General features: G+C 38.6%; 2 protein-coding genes across 3 annotated transcripts; both read left to right on the top strand.

Moving 5' to 3' along the window:
- The first annotated feature begins 954 nt into the window (after window positions 1-954).
- On the top strand, window positions 955-6,637 carry popdc3 (popeye domain cAMP effector 3). Its single transcript, XM_081388264.1, has 3 exons — window positions 955-1,660; window positions 6,033-6,141; window positions 6,217-6,637. Exons 1-3 carry the CDS (start codon window positions 1,167-1,169, stop codon window positions 6,463-6,465), a joined length of 852 nt encoding a protein of 283 aa, XP_081244390.1. The 5' UTR covers window positions 955-1,166; the 3' UTR covers window positions 6,466-6,637.
- Window positions 6,638-6,775: 138 nt separating this feature from the next.
- popdc1 (popeye domain cAMP effector 1) lies at window positions 6,776-25,789 on the top strand. 2 transcript variants are annotated; one of them, XM_081388263.1, is made up of 9 exons: window positions 6,776-7,392; window positions 8,258-8,474; window positions 10,882-11,006; window positions 11,367-11,554; window positions 11,644-11,752; window positions 12,945-13,112; window positions 14,115-14,256; window positions 21,234-21,262; window positions 23,710-25,789. In XM_081388263.1, exons 1-8 carry the CDS (start codon window positions 7,282-7,284, stop codon window positions 21,254-21,256), a joined length of 1,083 nt encoding a protein of 360 aa, XP_081244389.1. In that variant the 5' UTR covers window positions 6,776-7,281; the 3' UTR covers window positions 21,257-21,262; window positions 23,710-25,789. The 2 variants fall into 2 exon arrangements, with proteins under 2 accessions (XP_081244389.1, XP_081244388.1); XM_081388262.1 differs by lacking the exon at window positions 21,234-21,262.
- The last annotated feature ends 1,846 nt before the right edge of the window (window positions 25,790-27,635 follow it).

Raw genomic sequence — 27,635 nt, 5'->3', positions numbered from 1 at the left:
ACAACGGTCTTTCGAATCGGCTTTGGCCGCGACTCTGGAGGACTTGGAGTTAAGCTTTTCTTTGAGAAAAGAGCAAAGAACGGCACTTAAGTCATTCTTAAAAAAAGGAAGATGTGTTCGTCGTTTTGCCAGCCAGATATGGCAAAAGTTGAATCTATCAACTAGCTCGGCTGTTGGGAAAACGCTCTGGTTGGTTTAAGCGCTGTCCTATTGGGAATTGTTTAGAGGAGCAGTCTTAACGTCTTAATATGGACTATGCTTTTACTATCATTAAAAAAATCCCTACCACATGCATCATCTTCTGCCTATTTTTCTAAACTGCTTCAACAGTGCTGCTCTGTCATCAACATGTTAAGCCCATCCTGACTTTTTTAATCATAGTTAGGACATGCAGAGCAAATAAAAATTTTCTAGTGGTATGTATTCTAGTGGACTAGTGATGGGGACGAGACCGCCTATGCCGAGTCCGAGTCAAGACCGAGTCTTTGAAGGAACAAGTCCGAGTCGAGTCCGAGAAAGCAGAAATCGGTCTCGAGACCGGACTCGAGTAGCCTACTACATCACTAATATTAGCTAAGATGAACAAATGCTTTAGAATATTTTTTCATGTTCATGTTGACTAATGTTAACAAACTGAACCTTTTGTTACCATTATTTTTAACGTGTTAAACTGAAAATATTAATTGCAAAGAAAAAACAAGTTATTTTTGACAGCCCTATAACTTCATTCACTGCTACATAATAACAGAAATAGACAGTGATTTAACATATACTTCAGATGATTTAAATCATGCCATCATACTAAAATTAGATCTAATATTCCAAAAGTATTCACAACTTAGCCTAGATCTCAAGCAGGGATTTCAGGAGAAACACATCCCAGACAGAGTCACATACACACTCGAACTAATGACAACTGAGAACTTGAAGTCCATTACGTTTCCAAATCTGTGCGCAGTAAAACTGTCCTGTGTGTGTCTGCAGGCTCGGGTTTCTATGTGTGTGTGTATGTATGTGTGTGTGTGTGTGTGTGTGTGTGTGTGTGTGTGTGTGTGTGTGTTCACAGCAGATCACATGAGAGAGAGAGAGAGAGAGAGAGAGAGAGAGAGAGAGAGAGAGAGAGAGAGAGGAATATACAGCGTGCGTGTTGATTCTTCTTTCCCATCATGGATCCTTTGTCTAATTTCAAAAACGCGACCAAGTCTCTGGAATATCCAGTGTGCGCAGAATGGAAGGAAGATCCCGAAGGATCAATGTTTCATCTCGCTCATATCCTGCTGGTTTTAGGGTTCATGGGAGGCAGTGGCTTTTATGGATTACTCTACATGTTCTGCTTCTTGTCGCTGGGGTTTTTGTGCTACTCGATCTGGTCGTGGTCCGACCCGTGCACGAGCGACTCGTTCTCGTGGGCCTTCGCGCTCTTCGCCCTCAGTCTCGCGCAGCTCGTGCACGTGTCTTACCGACTGAGAAAAGTCACTTTCGAGAAGGAGTTCCAAGATCTCTACGATTACATGTTCAAAAAGCTGGGGGTGTCCTTAACTCACTATGGGAAGATCGTTGAGTGTTGTGACGGCGATATCCACACTATAGATAAAGAGCAATGCTTCGCCATCGAGGGCAAAACCCCGATCGACAAACTCTCAGTTCTGCTCTCAGGCAGGTGAGTATTAAAGGAGTAGTTCACTGTAAAATTAAAATTAGCCCATGATTTACTCACCCTCAAGTATATGATATTCTTCTTTCAGATGAATACAATCAGAGTTATATTAATAAACACCCTGACGCTTCCAAGCTTTATAACGGCAGTGGATTGCAACCATTGCAACCATTGCAACCATCAGATTGAAGCTCAAAAAAGTGCATCTATCCATCATAAAAGTGCATCTATCCATGATAAAAGTGCATCTGTCCTTCATAAAAGTGCATCTATCCATCATAAAAGTGCATCTATCCATCATATAAAAGTGCATCTATCCATCATAAAAGTGCATCTATCCATCATCATAAAAGTGCATCTGTCCATCATAAAAGTGCATCTATCCATCATAAAAGTGCATCTATCCATGATAAAAGTGCATCTGTCCATCATAAAAGTGCATCTGTCCATCATAAAAGTGCATCTATCCATGATAAAAGTGCATCTATCCATGATAAAAGTGCATCTGTCCTTCATAAAAGTGCATCTATCATCATAAAAGTGCATCTATCCATCATCATAAAAGTGCATCTGTCCATCATAAAAGTGCATCTGTCCATCATAAAAGTGCATCTGTCCATCATAAAAGTGCATCTATCCATGATAAAAGTGCATCTGTCCTTCATAAAAGTGCATCTATCATCATAAAAGTGCATCTATCCATCATCATAAAAGTGCATCTGTCCATCATAAAAGTGCATCTATCCATCATAAAAGTGCATCTATCCATGATAAAAGTGCATCTGTCCTTCATAAAAGTGCATCTATCCATCATAAAAGTGCATCTATCCATCATATAAAAGTGCATCTATCCATCATAAAAGTGCATCTATCCATCATAAAAGTGCATCTATCCATCATAAAAGTGCATCTATCCATCATAAAAGTGCATCTCTCCATCAATAAAGTGCTCCACAGGCTCTGGGGGTTTAATAAAGGCCTTCTGAAGTCATGCGTTTGTGTAAGAAAAATATCCATATCGAACACGTTACTAGGGTTGCAAAGGGGCGAAAAATTTTCGGTAAATTTCCATGGGAAGTTAAGCTGGGGAATTTTGGAAATATTTATTACCACGACAACCGCAAGAGATGGATAGATACATTTTTTAAGGTTATTTCTATTCGTTAGAATATTGATATATGAACTTGTTGTCAAGTAAGCCTCGTTGTGTTCTCTAAACTTTCAGTGTGCTGCACTGCTCTACTTGACTTCTGCGCCTTCCCCCTGAAAATATCACGTTAATTTTGAAAACATAATTCCTTTTGTGGATCCTCTTGGTCTTTCTTCATGTTTCTTTGACAAATATCAGTGTCTCAGTCTCACGCACGCTGCACGTGAGTTAACCACGCCTACTTATTTACATGTTGCGGTATACACGGAATAAAAAAATATGTTACGGTTGACATTTTCTTCTGCGGTAACGATATATACCGTCATACCGCCCAGCCCTACTTAGGTGGTAAATAAAGTTATGCTAGCTTATTTAGCATCTAACTTATCAGCTTGCTATCTACTAGATGAATACATTTGTATGTGATATTTGCAATTTAAACATTTAATAAATATATTTCCCCATAATATCATCAAAACTTCCTTCACTTTCTTTAGTCCACAGGCTCAAATGTGTGCCTTCAATAGTCTTGTGCTTTGGGCTTCTGTACATGTGATGGAGGCATGCAAAGTGCCAGTAGGGGGTGTGGTCTCAATAGCCATGCAGTAAGCAGTGTGCAGTGTGCATGTGATTGAGGAATGGCATGGATATTCAAGTGTATTTGAATGGCATCTGTTTGTTTTAGTCAAGATTATGCTAAAATATACTTTCCTCAACTATATTTAATCTCCCTATGAAGAGCCAACCCTCAACTTTGAAAATTCCCAGTTTATTCCCGTTTATTCCCATAAATTCCTGTTAATTCCCTTAAATTCCCATTAATTCCCATGGAAAGTTTCCATCTTTGAAAATTCCTAGAATTTTGCAACCCTACATGTTACAAAGTAAAAGTCTAGCTTCCAGCCAAATGAACATACACAGTCTACTTTACGCTTAAAGTGCAACTTACGCAACTCATGACATCAGAAGTAGCGTAGTGCGTAGCGTAAATATCAGCAGTACGTTGCATTACTCGCATAAGTTGCGCTTTAGACTTGAATCCGTATGTTCGTTTGGCCGGAAGCAAATTATTTTACTTTATAAAGTTTTAAATATTCATATTTTTCTTACACAAACGCATGGACTTCAAAACAGAAACAGCAATTCACTGCCATTATAAAGCTTGGAAAAACCAGGACATTTTTAATATAGGCCTAACTCTGATTGTATTTGTCTGATAGAAGAATATGAAATACACCTAGGATGAGTTAAGGGTGAGTAAATCATGGGCTAATTTTAAAGTGAAATACTCCTTTAAGATGCTTCTGACTGTATGTAGGGGTGTTTGATATTGACAAAAAATGATATCTTCATATTTTCTGGGATTTTATCGATAACAATAATTAGACTATATTTTGCTGAGTGTGTTTATTGTATTGGTACTTTGGCAGGTTTAGGACTGCTGTGAACAGTTTTTGATATTCTTCATATTGTGTGCGGTGGTCAGGTCGGAGCAGTGACAGAAATGATCTTCTCCAACAAGTTTAAATCGCTTTTTTACCTTTTATAGGATTAAAAAAAAACAACGTTTTAAAGACATTTCTTTTAACTTATTTAAAAGTATGCATCATATTTTGTGTCAAATTCTTACAGTTAATCAGCTAAGAAACAATAGGACTGTTACCAGTCAACCCAGACAGCAACATAGTGTCCAGATGTGGCCCGGATCTGGGCCAACACTATGTTGCTGTCTGGGAAATTAAATAAGTATCAACAAAATTCATCTTGGCAATGCACAGAAGCATTTCCACAGACTGTTTAATGCCGCTCAGAGGAACATGAATGCATTTCACCTGCAGTTACACATGCATAAATAATGTTTTGATGTTTTAAAGCTGCTCTAAGCGATGTTGGGTGAAGTCACTTCTTGTTGACGTTCGAAGTATTGTCAAACAAAACGGAGGCTAGCTCGACCCTCCCTCCTCCTCATCCCGTCCCCTTCCCCTCCCTTCCGTGCTTCCTGAAACAGTCATGAACCATTTAGAAAAACCAAACTGGATTTACATACCTGTCCAGCAGAAACAGAGCCTCCTGAATGTCGGATTGGAAGCCCTTCTGCCGGCGGAGTAAATTCGGGACTTCTCGTTCCTTATCCTTTTCCCTTTTCTTTTTTATTTATTTATCGGAACGTCGTCTCTTTGGTCATGTGTCGGCCATATCAAAATTCTCAAGAATATGCAATTTTAACATTAGTCATGTTAGGACATCTCTCCTATAGCTAACTTCCCTCTTCATGCTTCTCTCTCCTCCACCCCCCCACACCCCCCTTCATGTGCACGCGCACTAACCCCCCACCCCCACATCATTCTTGTCAGTTATCGGCTGGAACACTGTTATGTTTCGTGGTCCAGGCTGGGCCAGTTTGTTTTTGTTGCCGTTTGTAGAGCCTGGGCTGGCTACAGACACCACGTGTCTTTACAGTGTGTTCAGGGGACAGGCAGCTAGCGGATGGTGAGGAGATGTTTGCTGGATGTGACAAAAAATGTTTTGGCCTAAAAAACGTGTGACATCGCTTAGAGCACCTTAAAACATAAAAAGTTGAATATTGATGTATTGAAAAGGTCAAAAAAATAAAAATAAAATAATACTATAAAAGTGAAATTAAACCCGCCAGTAGATGGGAGTCATTAAGTTTCAAACCACGGCTGAATCATTCAGGAACAAAGCATTTGTCTTAAAGAGTGAGTCATTGAATCGTTCATTCAGTAATGAAACAGAGACACAAAACATTGCTGTGTCTTTGTGTGGAACTATTTTCGTTGGTGAAATAGAGCAAAAACAGGCGATATTGTGTCTAGAATGTAAATCACTAATAATAGTAACTTCTTGTTTATTGAACTTATGGATAAAATTAATGTCACATTAATCATGCTGATACTATGTGGAGAAAAACCGGCACTCTTTTTGTGATGTTGATTCACTATATAAAATACAGAGCTATTTTTGCCCCCTTATCTTGAATATTGTGTGCATTTAAATGCATTTTAATAGACTAAATCGTGCAGTGAAAGCGTGCACTCTAAATGCGCAAGAACAAAACTATACTATCATGTAGTGTATGTGTGCGGGCTCTAGGTGTGTTTCTGTAAAGTATACATACTCGCTAATGTCACATCGCTCATCGTTAAAACAACTATCAGCATATTATAGTAGACGATATATATCGTATATCTCTCTCTACAATAGGATGCGGGTGACGGTGAACGGGGAGTTTTTGCACTTCATCCATCCATTTCAGTTCCTGGACTCTCCAGAGTGGGATTCCCTCAGGCCCTCAGAAGAAGGATTTTTCCAGGTGAATGATTATTAAATAGCTCATATTATGCGTTCCCAATGTGTGGTTTGTAACGGGCCGTGTTGTGTTGTTCAGGTGACGCTGCGCGCGGACACGCGCTCCAGGTTCGTGTCGTGGCGAAGGAAGAAGCTCTACCTGCTGTTCGCGCGCCACCGCTACATCGCCAAGATCTTCGCACTGCTCGTGCGCAACGACATCGCGGAGAAACTCTTCTCTCTGAACGACAGGGCTTTCGACGAGCGCGGGTTCCGCTATGATCTGCGGTTACCGAGCTTCTGTCACGCGCCAGAGCCGGGAGGAGAAAACACCAGCGAATCCTGTTGAGTGCTGGAAGAGAGTGAAGCCAAACCGGCGGAGAGAGACTCATGAGAAGCGTTTTGTTTTTTAATCTTGAATGCACTTGGGATGTTTTCCCAAAAAAATCTTGTCCTTGTTGTTTACTGTTTAGATTGTTTCTCAGAAATCATTTACTGCACCTTTAAAGCTACAAAAGTGATTCAGTCAAAAGCAGTGAGTGATTTTCTCTTTGTCTTTGTACTTTAATTAACATTAATGACACACACAACAGCAAGTTAATTAGGCTGCTGTCACTTTAAGACCTGACACACATTACACAGACCTGACACGCATCCTTTTATCTCTATTTTAACGGATGAAGAATTGTTTTTTATGGAAAAAACTTTAAATATGTCATTCTGGTGATCAAAGATGAGTTTTGTGGGATGCACAAAAAATATTGTCCTTGTCTTATTTAATTGTATGATCAGAAATCAAAGTTTGAACCATCACGAACCATCACGTTTGTCTGTGGAAACGCTGTGTTTGGATGGATGAGAGATTCACTTTCAGCATTTAGCTGAATATATATTATAAGCTCTCATATTAATTTCCTCTGTATTATCACTACATCATCTAACGTCCGTCATATGAAACAGAACACTGTTATTGACCTGAGATTGTTCTGTTTCTGGGGGAGTGTGTGGGGGTTAGTAGTATGTGTGTGTGTGTGTGTGTGTGTGTGTGTAAATTAGATTAGATAAACCTATTATAGTCTATTGAGGAAAAACAGGCGCCCTCTAGCGGTGGAGTCGCGTGCACGCGCAGAGGAGTGGCCGCTTGGTTTGTGCCCATTTTAAGTCAATGCCTGTCATTGCGCTCCTCACACACATACACACACACACACAGAGTCTGTTATCTTCTGCTGGACATTCCTCCAGACTGCGCACATTACAGCTTCAACCGACAACTCCGGTGAGTAGACAATACTGTAATTAATATCTATAATAACGTATTTTAAAGTGCCATCGATATATTTTTTAACTGGAGCTGTGTGAGATTCACACGGAGTATAGCAGATGCATGTGTGTGTCCGTAGAAAGTTGACTGGAGGTCACTGACTGACCTCAAATCTCCAGGATAGTTCTGTGCGCGTTCTCGGTTTGTGACTTTTCAGTGTTTTCACGTCACTAACTATTGCGCAGCGCAGACTGACATTTATAGCATATGTGTGTGTTATTCATGTAAGATAAATGTTGGCGAAGTTTAATCAATTTAGATCAAACAACATGAACAATTTAACATGAAACGCACACTCTTGTATAATATTCATTAGGCTACTTCAATCAGCTCATTGTTTCTGCCTTAAATGATTACATTGTTTACATTTTTAGCTAACTGTGATTTTGTACATTTCTGAAATACATAACTTCGTAGTTTTTCAGTTTCCTCTGATAACAGATGTAAATTGTAAAGTGGACCCATGCATTTTCTGTAAAGCTGCTTTGAAATGATGTTGTGAAAAGCGCGATACAAATAAATGTGAATTGAGTTGAATAAAAGTAGCACATGCAACAAAACCTCTTCTGTAAGAACCATTCTGTCATGTTTTTTGCTTTATGAATGTGTCAGTTGTAAATATGAGTATATATGTGTTTTTCATGTAAGATAAATGTTTGTGAAGTTGAATCAGTTTAGATCAAGCAACGAGAACCATTTGACATGAAACACACACTCTTATGTAATAAAATGCAGCATAAAGCCTCTTCTGAAAGGAACTGCGTGTTTTGAGCTGTATGCGTGTGTGAGCTGTAACAGTTTTCCTGCATCTCCTCTTCAGCTCGAGAGAATGTCCGTGTCTCTGTCCTACACTTCATCTCCACTGCTCTCCAGCGTGCCCGTGCTCCCCGATGATGCGAACGCCACGTCATGCCAGGACTGGGACCAGTCTCATCACCTGCTGTTCCACCTGGCCCACCTGAGCCTCGGAGTGGGTCTGCTGATCCCCACCACCCTCACACTGCACATGATCCTGCTCAGACTGCTGCTGATCACGGGTACAGCGCACGCTCGTGCACACACACTACAACACTGCAGTTTCAACTGCCCGCACCCGTGCATCTATCCATGACAAAAGTGCATCTATCCATGACAAAAGTGCATCTATCCATGATAAAAGTGCATCTATCCATGACAAAAGTGCATCTATCCATGATAAAAGTGCATCTATCCATGATAAAAGTGCATCTATCCATCATAAAAGTGCATCTATCCATCGTAAAAGTGCATCTATCCATCATAAAAGTGCACCTATCCATCATCAAAGTGCATCTGTCCATCATAAAAGTGCATTTATCCGTCATCTATCCATCATAAAAGTGCATCTATCCATGATAAAAGTGCATCTATCCATCGTAAAAGTGCATCTATCCATCATAAAAGTGCATCTGTCCATCATAAAAGTGCATCTATCCATCATAAAAGTGCATCTGTCCATCATAAAAGTGCATCTGTCCATCATAAAAGTGCATTTATCCATCATCTATCCATCATAAAAGTGCATCTATCCATGATAAAAGTGCATCTATCCATCATAAAAGTGCATCTGTCCATCATAAAAGTGCATTTATCCATCATCTATCCATCGTAAAAGTGCATCTATCCATCATAAAAGTGCATCTGTCCATCATAAAAGTGCATCTATCCATCATAAAAGTGCATCTGTCCATCATAAAAGTGCATTTATCCATCATCTATCCATCATAAAAGTGCATCTGTCCATCATAAAAGTGCATCTATCCATCGTAAAAGTGCATCTATCCATCATAAAAGTGCATCTATCCATCATAAAAGTGCATCTGTCCATCATAAAAGTGCATCTGTCCATCATAAAAGTGCATCTGTCCATCATAAAAGTGCATCTGTCCATGATAAAAGTGCATCTATCCATCGTAAAAGTGCATCTATCCATCATAAAAGTGCATCTGTCCATCATAAAAGTGCATCTGTCCATCATAAAAGTGCATTTATCCATCATCTATCCATCATAAAAGTGCATCTATCCATGATAAAAGTGCATCTATCCATCATAAAAGTGCATCTGTCCATCATAAAAGTGCATCTATCCATCATAAAAGTGCATCTGTCCATCATAAAAGTGCATTTATCCATCATCTATCCATCATAAAAGTGCATCTGTCCATCGTAAAAGTGCATCTATCCATCGTAAAAGTGCATCTGTCCATCGTAAAAGTGCATCTATCCATCGTAAAAGTGCATCTGTCCATCATAAAAGTGCATCTATCCATCATAAAAGTGCATCTGTCCATCATAAAAGTGCATCTGTCCATCATAAAAGTGCATCTGTCCATCATAAAAGTGCATTTATCCATCATCTATCCATCATAAAAGTGCATCTGTCCATCATAAAAGTGCATTTATCCATCATCTATCCATCATAAAAGTGCATCTGTCCATCATAAAAGTGCATTTATCCATCATCTATCCATCATAAAAGTGCATCTATCCATGATAAAAGTGCATCTATCCATCATAAAAGTGCATCTGTCCATCATAAAAGTGCATCTATCCATCATAAAAGTGCATCTGTCCATCATAAAAGTGCATTTATCCATCATCTATCCATCATAAAAGTGCATCTGTCCATCGTAAAAGTGCATCTATCCATCATAAAAGTGCATCTATCCATCATAAAAGTGCATCTATCCATCATAAAAGTGCATCTGTCCATCATAAAAGTGCATCTGTCCATCATAAAAGTGCATCTATCCATGATAAAAGTGCATCTATCCATCATAAAAGTGCATCTATCCATGATAAAAGTGCATCTATCCATCATAAAAGTGCATCTATCCATGATAAAAGTGCATCTATCCATCATAAAAGTGCATCTATCCATCATAAAAGTGCATCTATCCATGATAAAAGTGCATCTGTCCATCATAAAAGTGCATCTATCCATCATAAAAGTGCATCTATCCATCATAAAAGTGCATTTATCCATCATCTGTCCATCATAAAAGTGCATCTATTCATGATAAATGGATTAATAAAGGCCTTCTGAAGCAAAGCGATGGGTTTTTGTAAGACAAATATCAACACGTTACAAAGTAAAATTATAACTTCCGGCCAAACGAACATACGCAGTCTACTGAAACAATTGTATTATTTAGAAATAAAATGTTGTAAAGGCCCGTGCACACCAAGGACGATAACGATTAAGATAACGATGAAGATAACGATGAAGATATACTGTAGTTCTAAAAATCGTTCTCAATATGAAAGAATAGCAGAGTTCACACCACAGCTTTTCCCAGGTTTCTCAGAGCACATGTGGCGGGTTGAGATGTTCTCTGATCATGTGATCTGTGACCTCAGGCTGTTCTCTGATCATGTGATCTGTGACCTCAGGCTGTTCTCTGATCATGTGATCTGTGACCTCAGGCTGTTCTCTGCTCATCGCCTGGGCCGCGCTGTACAGATGCACACTGGATGTGATGGTGTGGAACGTGGTTTTCCTGCTGGTCAACTTCATGCACTTCTTCTTTCTGCTTTATAAACGCAGACCGGTGAGTTCAGGCTGGATATCACCCATACACTCGCGCCTCTTTATCCTATCACATTATATTTATTCATAAATGAGGTATTATTCGAAAGCTTAAACCCTCAGTATTCATCCTGTTAACACTGTTTTGACATCGGACATTGAGAGTGCATGCGTTCACTGCTAGAATTACTCACTTTTCACTATTACACTTAGTAGTATAGTACATTTCTGAAATACATAACTTATACAGTTTCCTCTGATAACAGATCACTGTAAATTGTAAAGTGGACTGTATTTTCTGTAAAGCTGTCTTGAAACGATGTGTATTGTGAAAAGCGCGATACATAAATGTGAGTTGAGTGTTTGTGCTGTTTAACTCCAGATTAAGATCGACAGGGAGCTGAAGTCGGTGTACAAGCGCATGTTCGAGCCTCTACACGTACGAGAAGCTCTGTTCCAGAGACTCACGGGCCAGTTCTGCACCATCCAGACCCTGAAGAAGAGCCAGATCTACGCGGCGGAGGACAAGACGTCTGTGGACGAGCGCCTCAGCATTCTCCTCAAGGGAAAGTACGTGCTTTACTTCCCCACGAGTGGAGATCTCCTGTTATACTGTGTGTTGCATGACTCATGACCACGTTTATGCGCTCGACACACAGGATGAAGGTTTCGTACCGCGGTCATTTCTTGCATAACATTTACACCAATGCCTTCATCGACTCTCCTGAGTTCAGGTCCACGCAGTTGAACAGGGGTGAGAGGTTTCAGGTAAGAGTGATATTTAATATTCATTGAATATGTGCTTCTTGTTATTACCACAACATTTGGCATAGTTACAGTAAAACCAAAAATTATTGATAATTTGTTATATTTGTTTTACTAGTGTGATCAGGACACTATATTCATTTCTGTGAGGAGAGCAAAATACAGTAAACTGTGAGATATTATACCCAAACACTCTTCATTCAGAGACTACCAGTGACATTTATACACATCTGGGACCAGAAGTGATTCGGACACTTTGAGCTGATCATGTTTTGCTGAAGTGTGTTTTCTTTAATTGCTAATGCTCTTTTTACACACAGACTTAACACAATGAAGCATTGCTTGGTGATTGGTTGAGCTAAACTGGTATTATCTAATTGTGTAGTTAAATTTAACAGCTGACAGACATTCAACATAATTCATGTGTGAGACAGTCTAACAGAAGGACGGACAAAACCAGTCAAATATCAACTGAGTTCTGCTCATATTTTATTACCATTTTATAAACTATAGCGAATAAACTGATAATGTGAGAAGTGTTCCAGATGTGGGCCGACACTATATATATAGTATGTTAGATATGTGACAATATCACATTCCTGACATTTCTGGTCATTTTGAGGAAGAGGAAACTAATACCAGTGTTCGTACAGATGCTGTAAAATACAATTCCTGGACTTTCAAGGACTTTTCAAGAACTACTTTTTGGGTTTTACAGGATTACAATCAGAGATGTCACTTATTAAATAATATCTTTATTATCTTTCAAATTATGAAAAAAGGTAAATGGATAAATAAAAATAAACTAATAAAACAAAATGGTACAAATAAAGTGCAACAGATTCATTTTTTCCGCATGGATATATGATTGACCTGAAGAATGAAAGCTGAATCATATACTTGGATATTTATGAGCAATATCACACTCATAGCCATGTGAAATGCCTCTATATCTATATCAGACGGGCTCCAGTGTTAATTTAGCGTGAAAAGTATGTTTTATTAATTAAACACTAATTATACATATTGTCTTTAAATAATTCAAGCACTTTTTAAGTACCTTTTTTTATAAATATAGTTGTTTTCAAGGGTTTTCCAGGACTTCAATTTCAAAAAGTCAAAATCAAGCACCTTGTACGAACCCTGTAATACACACTCTCGAGTCTCTATAATGATCTGTCGCGTGACTATCCAGGTGACGATCAGTGCTGAGGAAAACTGCAAGATCCTGTGCTGGTCGAGGGAGCGTCTGACGTACTTCCTGGAGTCCGAGTCGTTCCTGAACGAGGTTTTCCGGTACCTCATCGGCAAAGACATCACCAACAAGCTCTACTCGCTCAATGACCCAACCCTGAGCGACAAGGTCAGGATTCAGCGACATTCCACTGGTCAAACCTTTGGCATAATACAGATGTTTTTAAAAAAACTTTTTTTTAAAAAGGTCTCTTCTTCTGATTTATTTGATAAAAAATACAGTAAAAATGTTAAAGTATATACATGTAAAAAAGTAAAACAGCTGTTTTATATGTCATATCAGCTACATACAATTATAATGAGAACATTATATATATAATTGTGTGTTTGGGTCATGGCTTTAAATGGTGAGACTTTTGTTTTTGTAATCAGGCGCTCAAAAATTACATAAAAATCTGAACTTAGATTTATTGGCCAATACATCGGAAATAAATGTTCATATCGTTCCCTAGCATCCCTAGGTCCCTCATTTTCAAAGAACTGGTTTTCAGAGAACATTCAGAAATAGCGTTTTCATAAAATGTTTTCAATGCATACTTGTTACACAGACAGCATCATAGTGTCGGCCCAGATCCGGCATGCATGGGCCGACAATATAGCCGCGTTTCCACCGAAATTACCCGGAACAGTTTGTCCCAGGAACTGTTTTTCCCCAGAACTGTCGCTGTCTGCGTTTCCACCGCGGTCTAAAGTACCTGGAAGATTAGGCAAATTAGTCCGGTGACATTGGACTGCTACTTTACGCGCCGCAACAGATTAAAAAAAATGGTGGTTGAAATAAAATGCTGCGTGGAGTCAACCAATCAAAATGCGGCATGAGCTCAACCAATCAGCATGTTCAGCGCCCAAGCCCCACCCCTGAAACTTCCTGAACTTTGAAAAAGTACTACCTCACAAGCTCAACTTTCAGGGGTGGAAATGTTTACCCAGAACTTCATTTAGACCCTGTGGTGTACACACACCGAGAAGCAGCCCAAAGTGCCTAGTTCCTGGGAAAGTTCCTGCGGTGGAAACGCGGCTTATGTTGCTGTCTGGGTTGGTGTGTGTGTCAGCTGGGTTTGTGTGTGTGTGTCAGCTGGGTTTAACTGAAGTGATGCTGACTGTACCGTAGGCTGTGAAGAAGATGGACCGCCAGCCCAGCCTGTGCTCTCAGCTCTCCATGATGCAGATGAGGAACAGTATGGCGAGCACCAGCGACACCGACGATGTGCTCAACCAGATCCTGCGAGGCGGGTCCACCGGATCCTCACTACGTAAGTCTCTCGCGCTACAGGATCATCACTAACCGCCGGATTTCAAGCACTAACCACGAGGGTTGGGGATCGAAATTTTGATTCCTCTTATCAATTCCTTTGTGCGCATTTCAATATGACTTTAAATAATTTAAGTGCACGAGACTCTGTTTTCTGTGCTGTGTATCAGTATACTGGATCTGTGCAGCTCTTAAAGTCTTCTGTCAGATAACATCTCCAAAATGTTAAATACCTTTTGACTAGTAAACAAAAGTCCAAATCATAGTCTCTGCTGCACCAATTTAACTGATATAAATAGTGTAGAACATTGCATAGAAACTGTGTCTATTCCTCGTTTAGTGATATCAAATCATAAATCTACTGCAGGATCTAGAAAAAATCTAATTGTTATTAAACCAGAAAATGTTGCTATTGGTAATCAAAAACAATTTTTAAAGCTAGGTCTTCTAAACATTAGATCACTCACACCTAAGGCAGTTATTGTAAATGAAATAGTCACAGATAATAGCTTTGATGTACTTTGCCTTACTGAAACCTGGCTTAAACCAAATGATTATTTTGGTTTAAATGAGTCTACTCCATCAGGATACTCCTATAAGCACGAGCCCCGTCTGATTGGTCGTGGCGGCGGTGTTGCAACAATCTATAGAGATTTTCTCAATGTTACTCAGAAAACGGGTTATAAGTTTATTTCATTTGAAGTACTTGTACTAAATGTTACGCTCTTAGATGTTCGAAAAACATCCCTATTATCTCTAGCCTTGGCTACCGTATATAGACCGCCTGGGCCTTACGCTGATTTCCTAAAAGAGTTTGCAGATCTTCTCTCAGACCTATTAGTTAACTTCGATAAAGCATTAATTGTTGGAGACTTTAATATCCATGTAGATAATCAAAATGATGCGTTAGGGGCTGCGTTTACAGATTTATTAAACTCCTTTGGGGTCAAGCAAAACATTACCGGACCGACTCATCGATTTAATCATACACTCGATTTAATTATATCACATGGAACCGATCCAACCGATATAGATATTAGGGTTGTGCCGATGGACGATATCATCGTCCATCGTGATGGCTGACCGACATCACGATGGAGAGCCACTATCGTGATGCCACGCCCCCCACCCTGTCAGACCAGCCCAGTCTCACGGCAGTTCGTTTTCGTGTGTACACCAGTGGTTGGGAACCTATGGCTCGTGTGGCTCGCAAGGTCTCTCACCCTTTACCAACAAACGATAAAAAAAATGAAGACGTGTGTGTTCAGTGCTGTTCGCGAGTGTCACGAGTCACCACAGTAATCAACCAAACGCTTACGTTTCTGTGGTAACCTAACAGTTACAGCTCCTGCACTGGGATTCAAGCAGAACAGCTTGTTTAAGGTGATGGCGAAATTCATTTTAAAACAGCAATGAAAATGTAAAAGTAGGCTTTATAAACTTTAATATATCCTTTTATTGAAACGGGTGCTTTGCTGTGCAAAGAGAAACATTTCACCCGTTGGCCGCTGGTACTTTCACTTTTGCCGCAGAGACCTTTATGTCATAAATGTATCGTTGATAATCCGCACAGATTTCAGTTGACGATTATGTAAAGTTCATAACAAAACATTAATGAGAAAGAAAAGAGCAGGATGTGCTATTGAAAAGAAATATTAAAAGCACGATAAGTCGCGAAAGAGAACTGAATTCTACTGACAGGATGGTGCGCGCGCGCTCCGAGCGCAACATGGTCAAGTAGTCTTTGTCTTCGGTTGCGCGCCTGAACGGCCAAATAAACATAGAAATATTTCAAAATGCCAAGCCGAGTATTCCCGTGGCGTAAACACAGTAGATGTAAGTAGCTACAATGTGCACTATCCCTGTCTCTTAATGTGCACTATCCCTGTCTCTTCGTGATCGTCAGCACCCCCCCCCCGACGATATCATCGTCCATCGCGATGTTTTACTGTAAACATCGTCAACTGCCAATTTAGGGGACATCGCCCAACCCTAATAGATATCATTCCACAAAGTGACGATGTCACTGACCATTACATGGTAACTTGCATATTACGTACTCCTGTAATATATCATGCTGCGCCGCGTTATCGATTAGGCAGAACAATCCTTCCATCCACCATAGATAATTTTTCAAACAGCTTATCGGATCTGTCTCAGCTGCTCAGTGAACCCAAACAAACAGATGAACTTGAGGAATTAACTAGCACTATGAGCACCATTCTCTCTGGATCATTGGATATTGTTGCACCCATTAGACTAAAAAAGGTCAGAGAGAAAAGTAAAGCACCATTACAACAGGTACAACAATACTACGCATGTTCTAAAGAGAGAAACCCGTAATTTAGAGCGTAAATGGAAACAAACTAACTTAGAGGTCTTTAGAATCGCATGGAAAGACAGTATGTCACGTTATAAAAAGGCCCTAAAAGCGGCCAGGGCTGAGCATCTCCACAAACTAATAGAAAACAGCCATAACAAAAAGTTCTTATTTAACACCGTGGCTAGACTAACAAATAAACAAGCGTCACCTGAACAAAATATTCCGTTACAGTTTAGTAGTAATGATTTCATGAAGTTCTTCACTGAGAAAATAGAAAACATCAGAACCACAATTGTAAACGTTCAATCTTCAATCGCGCCTTATAATTCAGCCTCAATTATCACCCCGCAAGAACAATTACAGTGCTTTACAACTATAGAACAAAAAGAGTTAAATAAACTTTTTACTTCATCTAAAACAACAACATGTTTACTAGATCCCATACCAACTAAACTATTGAAAGAAGTGTTACCTGTAGTGGAAGAGCCTCTCCTCAATATTATTAACTCGTCTTTATCTTTAGGTTATGTTCCAAGAACATTTAAACTGGCAGTTATAAAACCTCTCATTAAGAAACCACAATTAGATCCGAATAATCTAGTAAATTATAGACCCATTTCAAATCTACCTTTTATGTCTAAAATACTAGAAAAAGTTGTGTCCGCTCAACTGGGCTCTTTCTTACAAGAAAATGACATCTATGAAAAGTTTCAGTCTGGGTTCAGGCCGCACCATAGCACTGAAACTGCGCTCGTTAAAATCACAAATGATTTACTCTTAGCTTCTGACCAAGGCTGTATCTCAATACTAGTTTACTTGATCTTAGTGCTGCGTTCGATACTATAGATCATACAATACTCTTAGATCGACTACAAAATTATACTGGTGTTCAAGGACAAGCATTAAGCTGGTTTAGATCGTATTTATCTGACCGCTACCATTTTGTTTATTTAAATGGAGAAAAATCTATCATAACTCCAGTAAACTATGGAGTGCCGCAGGGATCTGTGTTAGGCCCTCTATTATTCTCAATATATATGCTGCCACTTGGAAATATTATAAGGAAACATGGAATTAGTTTCCATTGTTATGCTGATGACACTCAAATCTATATTTCATCACGGCCGGATGAATACGCTAAATTATCCAAATTGACAGAGTGTGTTAAAGATATAAAAGATTGGATGACGCGTAATTTTCTTTTATTAAATCCAGACAAGACAGAGGTACTAATCATCGGTTTAAAAAACCACCCACAAAACCTCTCACAATACAACTTTAACATAGTAGGATGCCCTGTTACTTCATCCTCTACAGTAAAAGACCTGGGTGTTATATTAGACTGCAACCTGTCTTTTGAAAATCATATTTCATATGTTACAAGAACAGCCTTTTTCCACCTTAGAAACATTGCTAAGCTACGTAATATGCTATCAGTTTCTGACGCAGAAAAGTTAGTTCATGCATTCATGACTTCGAGACTAGATTACTGTAATGCGTTATTAGCCGGTTGTCCTGCATCCTCAATAAACAAGCTACAGTTAGTCCAAAATGCCGCCGCTAGAGTTCTAACTAGATCAAGAAAATATGATCATATAACACCGATTTTATCATCCCTACATTGGTTACCTATAAAGTTCCGTATTAATTACAAGGTATTGCTACTGACTTATAAAGCCCTAAACGGCTTAGCTCCAGTCTATTTAACGGATCTTCTATCGCCCTATAATCCATCGCGCTCTTTAAGGTCACTAAATTCGAGGCTTTTGGTCATACCTAGGATATCTAGGTCCACCAAAGGAGGGAAAGCATTTTCACATTTAGCACCAAAACTCTGGAATAGTCTTCCGGATACTGTTCGTTGCTCAGACTCGCTCTCCCAGTTTAAAACTAGATTAAAGACGCATCTCTTCAGCCAGGCATTCATATAATACTTTTAATCCTACAGTTAAATCCGACCTCTAGCTCATAAACGCCAGAGGAGAACTGGCCCCCGACTGAGCCTGGGTTCTCCCAAGGTTTTTTTTTCTCCATTAGGTCACCTGATGGAGTTTTTCGGTTCCTTGCCACTGTTGCCTTTGGCTTGCTCAGTTGGGGATATTTGGGGATATTTAATTTAATTAATCAATCAACTATACTATTGATCAGCATTACCAAACGTAGACGTTCCACTAGAAACAAACATTGATGTATTGTTCTAATTTATTGCTGTGAAGCTGCTTTGATACAACCTGTGTTGTGAAAAGCGCTATATAAATAAACTTGACTTGACTTGACTTGACTTGACTTAAAGTGACAGCAGCCTAATATTCCTGTTGCCGTCTCTATAACACTAATCAAACAACACAAGACAAAATTCACTCATTTTTCACTGAATAACTTTTGTAACTATATTTGTAATATATATTTTATTTATAAACTGCAGTGTTATTTTACATTTGATTCCAGTTTCTACCTGAAAATCTTAAAACACTGTTTATTTCAATCGTATATCTTTGTTCAGTTGTATCTATTTGTTGCGATTGCTAATTTTTTACTTACTTTAATTACTTAGTGTTTACCGTATTTTCCGGACTATAAGTCGCTCCGGAGTATTATTCGCATTTATTAATACATTTATTTCACAAAATCCAAGACCAAGAACAGACATTTAATCTGAAACGGCAAGTTATTCAGCTACACAACAGCACACAGAACAACAGGCTGAATGGGTGACCGGTATGTTAACGTAACACATTAACAGTTGTTCAGCTACACAATAGCATAAAGAACATACCTGGGAGGATGAATAGCCTAAATTAACATAAGCCAGCGAGTCCAACAAGCAAGTTCCCGGTAAGCAAGTTCACCAAGCTCCCGATCTCACTCCTCATCACTGAATTCACTGAATTCTCCATCCTCGGGGTCGCTTCTGAACAAGGATGGGATTTTCTTTTTGGGGGCATTTTGTTTGTTTTCAGTCTTTCTCAGTTCAGTCTCTCAACAGTTTTTCAGTTTTCAGTTGTTTTCAGTAACACTGTTCAGGGTTAGGCTACAGGAGTGCATAGAGCGCCCTCTGGCGGCTGTAGACGGCCATGTTTTCTCTCACTTCATGTCAGTCAGTATGAATTCATTTTGATATACAAGTTGCAGAACCAGCCAAACTCTGAAAAAAAGTGTGACTTATAGTCCGGAAAATAATGCTTGATATTTATATTAGTTCGGCTAGTTGTTCTTCTGTGGTATTTTTAAATCCGTATGTAAGTGTTCTCTAGCCTGAAGATTTGTGTTCATGATAATCAGCTACAATTAAATGTTTTGCAATAAGACTAAATGTGAATGATATCGAAGTTGTTGTTTTCCTACCTTATTGGAATTGGAATCGTTAAAATTGAAGCGATACCCAACCCTACTAACCACTGTGTGCCCTGACCTTAGACCCCTCATGCCCACACACGCTGATATACAACACAGCACTCATCTCTGTCCTAAACCTCTCTAACGCTCGTTCCTCATCTCCTCTGAACTGCATCTGGTCCAGTGTGAGCTCATGGAGACTACACGTGTGGAACGGGCTACTTGCACTAAGCTTTTGATATGATACATACATCTCAATTATTTACGGTTATGTATATTTTCAATGCACTTGTAGTCATCGAGTTCAATAAACGCAAACTAAAAGGAGTGTCTGCAAGAAGATGTTGACATTTTCAGAGACAAGAAAAGAGATATTTTGATGATTACTGTGTGCAGAATTTTCCAAACTCAACGAAACATGAGGTTTTAATTGTCTAAAAAAGTGTGAGACCTGATGAATCAGATCAGTATGAACATTTATTTATTTGTATTAGATATTTTAATCACTATTCTGTCATTTTTTCATTCCTCAAAAAACTTCATTAATATTCAAAGTAGTTGCCTGTCATTCTCCTCTACGCTGTGAGTGTGTGTTACTGTTAAATATTAACATCATTACATTTATTTAAGGCGCATTAATTCATTCATCTATTTTAAAAGACTGGAATGAAAGCACCAGCGCACACAAGCAACCCTTCTTTATTAGTCAAATTCATTTGAAAATGTAAACAGGTATGAAATATGATCAGTCAGAGAAAACCCCTGTTAATGAGCAGACGAGCACTGAACTGATGCAGGATAGTGGCGAAATATAGTTATTTATTATTCAGATTGCACAATTGTAAAGAAAATATATATTTAAGGAACATTTCAGCAGGCTCCAGATAATTCATGTCAAGGCAGAGAACATGATTATTTATTTTATTCAATTGGCAGCCATACAACATACTCGATTCACATTTATTTGTATCGCGCTTTTCACAAACACATCATTTCAAAGCTGATATTAATTAATACATTATTAGCTATGTAATAATTTAAAGCAGAAACTATGAGCTCATTTAAGTAATAAATACTTGTTTGTTAACAAATGACTATGACATTTAGAAGAATGTAGCGTTGGTGCATGTTGATTCAGATATTAAACAGTAATATGTGCGTTCTCATGTATGTATGCGCTGAGCGCTGTTGCCGGAAACTCCCGAGATGTAATAAGTATAACGCAGAAGTAGTCCATTGCACTGGTGTGTGAGTGTGTGAGTGTGTGAGTGTGTGCTGTGGGCGAACCCCTGACGTCTCTCCTCCTGTTCCTCCTCTAGCTGCGACCTCACATCGGGCCTGACGGGCTGTAAGATGGTTTCTCTTTTATCTCACTGTCTTTCTCTTCCTCAACCCCAACAAAAATGACCCAGTTTTCATTTTGAAACATAACCAGAAAGTAGATTAACTCCCTCTAGTGCTCAGAACACTTCTGATAACCAGAGCTGTGATGAAGTTAACCTTTAACACTCGGCAAACTGCATTTGATTTTCCCAATAACATCATGCCACAGTTTTCACCTAATGAGCACTGCACACACACTCACTGCAACAGTGGCCAGTGAGTGTGTTATATGTAAATAGGTAGTTTCATGTCTTTTCTATCACTCTCTTTTTTCAATTCACATCAGTCCTTCATGTCCATATCTATATGTATGAGTATGATGAGGGATAATGTCCAGTCGGCTGCTCCTGTTCACTGTCAGGTTTCCACCAGCAGACTGTACGTGTCCTTACACATGTATAGAGTTGAGGTTTACACACCCCTTTTGTTTTCTATGTTTATAAAGCCCTTGCAGATTTAATTTAACTTATTGGTATAGATTTACACTAAACTTTTGCATGCAAACACAACGTTTCCTGGTGAACACGAAAGCTTTGAAAAATAATACAATATATTTTTCCCTACATTTTTCCCATTACGGTTTGCTACAGTGCAAAAGGTATTTAATAGATATGACAATGTTCATATATTTTGTCATGGCAGACTAGATATAGAAGATATACATATTATCCACCAACAGAGGACAAACAAGCATGAACACAATACAAAACACACAGAACACACAGATCACGCACTGCTAGAACACACAGAACACAGATCACGCACTGCTAGAACACACAGAACACACAGATCACGCACTGCTAAAACACACAGAACACACAGATCACGCACTGCTAGAACACACAGAACACACAGATCACGCACTGCTAGAACACACAGAACACACAGATCACGCACTGCTAGAACACACAGAACACACAGATCACGCACTGCTAAAACACACAGAACACACAGATCACGCACTGCTAGAACACACAGAACACACAGCCTGATCCAGTCCAAAACTAATTTGTTGGAAATACATATAAATGCACAAATCTACTAATTGTAAACAAATTCATGATAAGATCGCAATATTTAGGGTTCATCGGATTGGATTCATTCCAACTGACGAAAATTAGAGCATGTAAAGATGCCTTATGTGTACCTGAACTGATATGTGTGGCATGATGGGATATGATGGCAGAATACCAGAAAAAAAATATTTATTCAGAGCCCATGAATATAAAACTGCACTGAGGCTCTTGCTCACGTTTAACTATTAAATAGACACTGGGTTCATGGTTTCTCCAGTTCAGCTTTGGCTAGTGACAAACAATCCAACCGATATCTTGAATATATTACATAAAAACGCCTTGTTTTGCTGAACTTTCAGGGACTTTTCAAGCACTACATTTTTGTTTCTTTCCAAGAACTTCAATTAGAAATCTCACTTATCAAACAATCTCTTTCTTTATTATCTTTAAATTCTAAAAAAGGTAAATAGATAAATAAATGAAAAACTAATAAAACAAAATGGTATAAATAAAGTGCAGCACATTTCCCCTTGAATATATGATTGACTTGAAGAATAAAAGCTGTATCATATATTTGGATATTTATATGAGCAATATCACACTCATAGCCATGCGAAATGCCTCTATATCTATATCAGACGGGCACCAGTGTTAGTTTAGTGTGAAAAGATTGTTTTATCAATAACATTTTAAATACATTTCCCAATATATTGTCTTTCAATAATTCCAGCACTTTTCAAGTACTTATTCATAAAAATGGCTGTTTTCAAGGGTTTTCCAGGACTTCAGTTGTCAAAAGTCAAGCACTTTAAGCACCTTGTACGACCCCTGCCAAAAGCATCGTTAGACAACTACGGTTGCAAGCTCTGTCGTTACCCACATACTCTAGTTTAATGTCTCCTGAAGACACAGTTCCAACAAACATTCGCAAGAGTATGAAAGGGGTGTGTAAACTAATGCACTCTAAAAGCATGCGTTTCAGACATTATTAATCAATGTCACTATAAAAATACTGCCACGGTCACACTAGACTTCAGGCACGCAGAATTTCTTCAGACACTCCAATAAATTCAACATATAATAAATAATAATTTAAATAAAAACTATCTTGTAATGCTATGCATTAGCAGGTCAGCGTTCTCCGATCTCCCGCGTTCACACGCGTATGAATGGAAGTCAGCAGAACGAGACGTGTAGTGTGATATATAACATGCACAGTGTATTTAACAGAGTGGTATCTTTATTGTTTGAGTGATTTTTATTCACATTACTTATGCCTCCATATGACTTTATAATAAAACATTACACTTCAATCTTAATATGTAACCAGATACTGTTATTATGAAATAACGTTGAACATTGACAGCTAGTGTTGTGTTTCTCTCTCTCTCTCCAGAGAAAAATCCTCTGCCAAAAACATCCACGACTATGAAGCCAATAGAAGAAGGACTGGAAGATGATGTTTTCGAGTCTGAATCCCCCAACACTCGCCCGAGAGAAGACGTGTGACGCGCTTCATCACCTCACGCTCTCAGACTCTTGCGCTTCACTCTGTACGTTCTGTAGAAATGGATGGAAAATGCATTGAAAAGGAAAATATTTGAGGCTCACGCTCAGATTACACTCTTCTGGATGGAGATCCTGATCAAATGAGAGTTGTTTTAATATTACAGAATTAACATTGGATACTAACACATTTAATTAGGGATGTACCGATACCTCTTTTTTTCAGACCAAGGACAAGTACTTACATTTGGGTACTTGCCGATGCCAAGGACCGATATGATTAATTAAAATTACCATTACAGTTCTTCTAACAATGTTTTATTTTCATCAGATTTTTTTTCACTCTCTGACTGTAAATAAATAGGCCTATATATATATATAATCAAATTGCTTGTGTTAAAGGAGCTATTTCTCACCCGTCCTCTTGACAATTTAGCAGAGCATAGTTTATTTACTTATAGTTTATATAGTTAATTTAGCATACTCCTCCCCCGACTGCCTCAGCTGACGAGAGGTTAGGCTAACGTCAGGTTGCCATACGGGGCCGTTCACACATCGTGTTTTTTGTTCATGTTTGCTTAGCAACGACAGATGCCACGGGAGCGCAAGCGCTTGTGGAAGGAAGTAGAAACATTTTACGGAAACAATGCGGCTGCGCTTTCCACGCGTTTTTAGACGCGATATGTGAATGGCCCCTTAAAGTGGTATCGGGTGCGGTTGTATCGGGGTAGTTTTACGAGTACTGGTATCAGTGCATCCCTACATTTAATATAATATAGACCTGAGCATTTTAAATGAAACTGCTGTCAGATATATTTTGATAACATTTTGGTGAACAGAAATATCTTTACAATTTTTAAAGCAGATCCTAATTTGCCCTTTAACAAAGTCTTGATGCTGTTCTCAGGCTCTACTAGAACAGGTTTTCCTGCTGTAATGTTGATTATTCTCCTCATATTCTCCATTGTTGCGGCTCCTCTCTTCCCAGTCTGTCAGTAACGCTCTGTTTACTTCCTGTCTCTATGAAGCCCCTCCTTCTGAAAAGCACACTGTGCTCTGATTGGTCGGCTGGAGCAGTGTGTTGTGATTGGTCGAGTGCTTCGAGTGTGTTTGTGAAATGTCCCGCCCCTTACCATAACCGCCAGTTTAACACACTACTAACTCAACCAGGCCCCGCCCCTTTATTCTGCGCATTAATTATTATAGAGAAGAACTGGAGCTTTTTCATGATCACACAGCAACATCACACACTAATCACAGATGAACATGAATATACAGCAGAATAGTGCTCTACTAAATTATTCGGAACAGGATTTAGGAATCTTTTTTTTTTTTAATGATGTTTTTATTTGCTGAGACAATGAGTTAACTACAATATGCTAATTGTGTGATTAAATGTGGGGGAGCAGAAACACAAGCTTTTCCTCTAATAAATATATCAAGTTTTCTTACGAGAGCTTATTTAGTGAAATAATGAATTAGATGCAGCTTTACAGGGGTGGGAAAGAACCAGAAAAAAAAAAAATATATATATATATATATATATATATATATATATCAGAACGTTCATAGCTGCACTAATGTACATGTAGAGCTCAGCAGTGTTGACTCCTTCCATCTGTAGGATTTCCATTTCTCTGATAGTTTCATGCACATACACCATGTCATGTTTTCTTGTGTGACGCGTTAACAGTCAATATTATGTTAAATTTAATTGTATTAAGACGCTTTAGCAAATACGTGGATTTTCTCACAGCAGTTTAAATTAGTGCATTTGAATGTATTGTATAATGAAGTAAATCAAGAGTAGGTCACATAGAGTTAAGCCATGATGAAGTGTCACATAGGGTTTATTGAATGCCTGGTTAGAAGCTAAATATTTTTCTCTGTGATAATTGTAATGTGACTTGTGTTGTTAAAGTCATACAGATTCTTGAAAACACTTTTTTAAATTAAAGTTTGACACTATGGACATGTTTCGTTATTTCAAGGAACAGAAAAATAATAATTCAAAGAAACAGTGCTTATTCATTCAAGCAGAAAATGACTTATTGTTAATTGTTCTCATTTTAAGAAAATGTATTTATTGTTTCTCATTACTATTAATGAACATCAGATATACTGTAATAATTCCCATGTACACTGTGCTGTCAATTATAATTACCTTATAATTACCTAAATATGATGCCTTGCACACCATAATCATCCATAGATGCGTCGGATAAAAGTCCAATATGAACTCGAAAAATATAGTAATCTCACACACTATTCACACTTGCGTCATATCAAAATAGCCCTTTAACTGCTCGACCAAATGGTTGAGCACATTTTGAGTCACTACATTTTATTTAGAGGAGTACCTAACTTAAAGTCCACATGAAAGCAAAATTGACCATATTTACTTTGTTTGCCTAAATTGATCGTTTTGTGGTGAACAATTCATCCATGCAAGTCAATCCACACAAAAAATTTTTTTGGCTTCGTAATCTTTAATCAAAATCTGAAAATGCCCCTCCCCTCTGCATTGGAGGACCTTCCCTGATGACGTATGTTTGACGGCTTGGTTTGGGCAACGCTTAACCACTCCCCTCAAACCGTTAGTCTGCTATGAGCAGAGATGGAGAGGAGGAGCGCTAGAGTAAAACCCTGCCCTCTGTTCAATATTCCTTTTCACTGGGAAATACGTCACAGCACTGGAGAAAAGTCGTTTGCAACTTCCGGTTCACGCGGACTTTAACTCGAGCTGATTGAGCCGTCTCTACCATAGACATCATATATAGCTAGACGCCCTATTGGCCGCTGGGCGCAAGAAATGCGGCCGCCATCTTAAACCGGTCATACTCCTATTTGCGTTGCATAGCAGCAGTAGACGCCAGAGCACTGTGCAACATATTCCTGCTCAAATCGGCGGACCATCGCTCTGGGATTACTTTTCACAAGTTAGATTTAACATTTAACATTACCGTACTATTGATTGTATTTTGTGAATAAAATATGCAATGTGTCCTGTATCATAGCTACATGTATGACGTTTGCAGCAAAAAAACCCGCGTGAAAATCGGTTCGGTATTCAGTGAGATATGATTAATTAAATGTGCTGACACCTGGCAAACAGATTACACTGAGCGGAGCGGTTGACCGGTTTAAGATGGCGGCCCCACGGCTCGTCCGTGCCAATAGGCAGTAGCGGTCGATAGGGCGTCTACCTATATGATGTCTATGGTCTCTACCACCAGGTTGAGGTATGTTATGCCAAAAAAATCCACTAGATGTCACAGTGTCCATCAACAGCACTCGTCACAACACTTCTTCTAACATGGATGTCAGAATCACTCCTGCCATATGATGAAATTTTTGGTGAAATTTTGCAAGGTAACCATTTTTTTTTTTTTTTTACATATTACACTGTAAGAGCCCTTACTTTACAAAATTATGTTAATTGGTGCCATGAAAAAACTTTAGTATGTTTTTAATAATTTTTCAAAAACGTGCTCAACCAAACGGTTGATTTGTCACATTATGGTAAACGTAGAAAAGCTACGCTAATGTTTTCAGATCATCCATTTCTGCAGTCAGAATGGATTATTTGCTGAGAAATATAAACTTCTGATCATTCATAGCTATGAATATGACACGGCTGTTGTTATTTCTTTATGAATATACTGTGATAATTTCTTAAGTATGTATTTTTTTGCCACTTTTGGATATTTTTTGAAGTTAATATAATGAATTCATAGAATTAATGTGTGGAAATCATAATTATCAGAGGTAATTACTTCTTAAATGACAAATGTAGTACTAACATTGCTAAAATTC

The sequence above is a fragment of the Scardinius erythrophthalmus genome (assembly GCF_964197995.2).
Source record: "Scardinius erythrophthalmus genome assembly, chromosome: 16".
NCBI lineage: Eukaryota > Metazoa > Chordata > Actinopteri > Cypriniformes > Leuciscidae > Scardinius > Scardinius erythrophthalmus.
This window is presented reverse-complemented; position numbering and strand designations above follow the sequence as displayed.

Bases quoted from the DNA above. Each gene is read 5' to 3' on its own strand.
- popdc3 (XM_081388264.1), top strand. From the start codon at position 1,167: ATGGATCCTTTGTCTAATTTCAAAAACGCGACCAAGTCTCTGGAATAT. The intron at 1,661-6,032 runs GTGAGTATTAAA...TCTCTACAATAG, and splicing joins TCAGTTCTGCTCTCAGGCAG to GATGCGGGTGACGGTGAACG. The intron at 6,142-6,216 runs GTGAATGATTAT...TGTGTTGTTCAG, and splicing joins CAGAAGAAGGATTTTTCCAG to GTGACGCTGCGCGCGGACAC.
- popdc1 (XM_081388262.1), top strand. From the start codon at position 7,282: ATGCCTGTCATTGCGCTCCTCACACACATACACACACACACACAGAGT. The intron at 7,393-8,257 runs GTGAGTAGACAA...TCTCCTCTTCAG, and splicing joins AGCTTCAACCGACAACTCCG to CTCGAGAGAATGTCCGTGTC. The intron at 8,475-10,881 runs GTACAGCGCACG...CTGTGACCTCAG, and splicing joins CAGACTGCTGCTGATCACGG to GCTGTTCTCTGCTCATCGCC.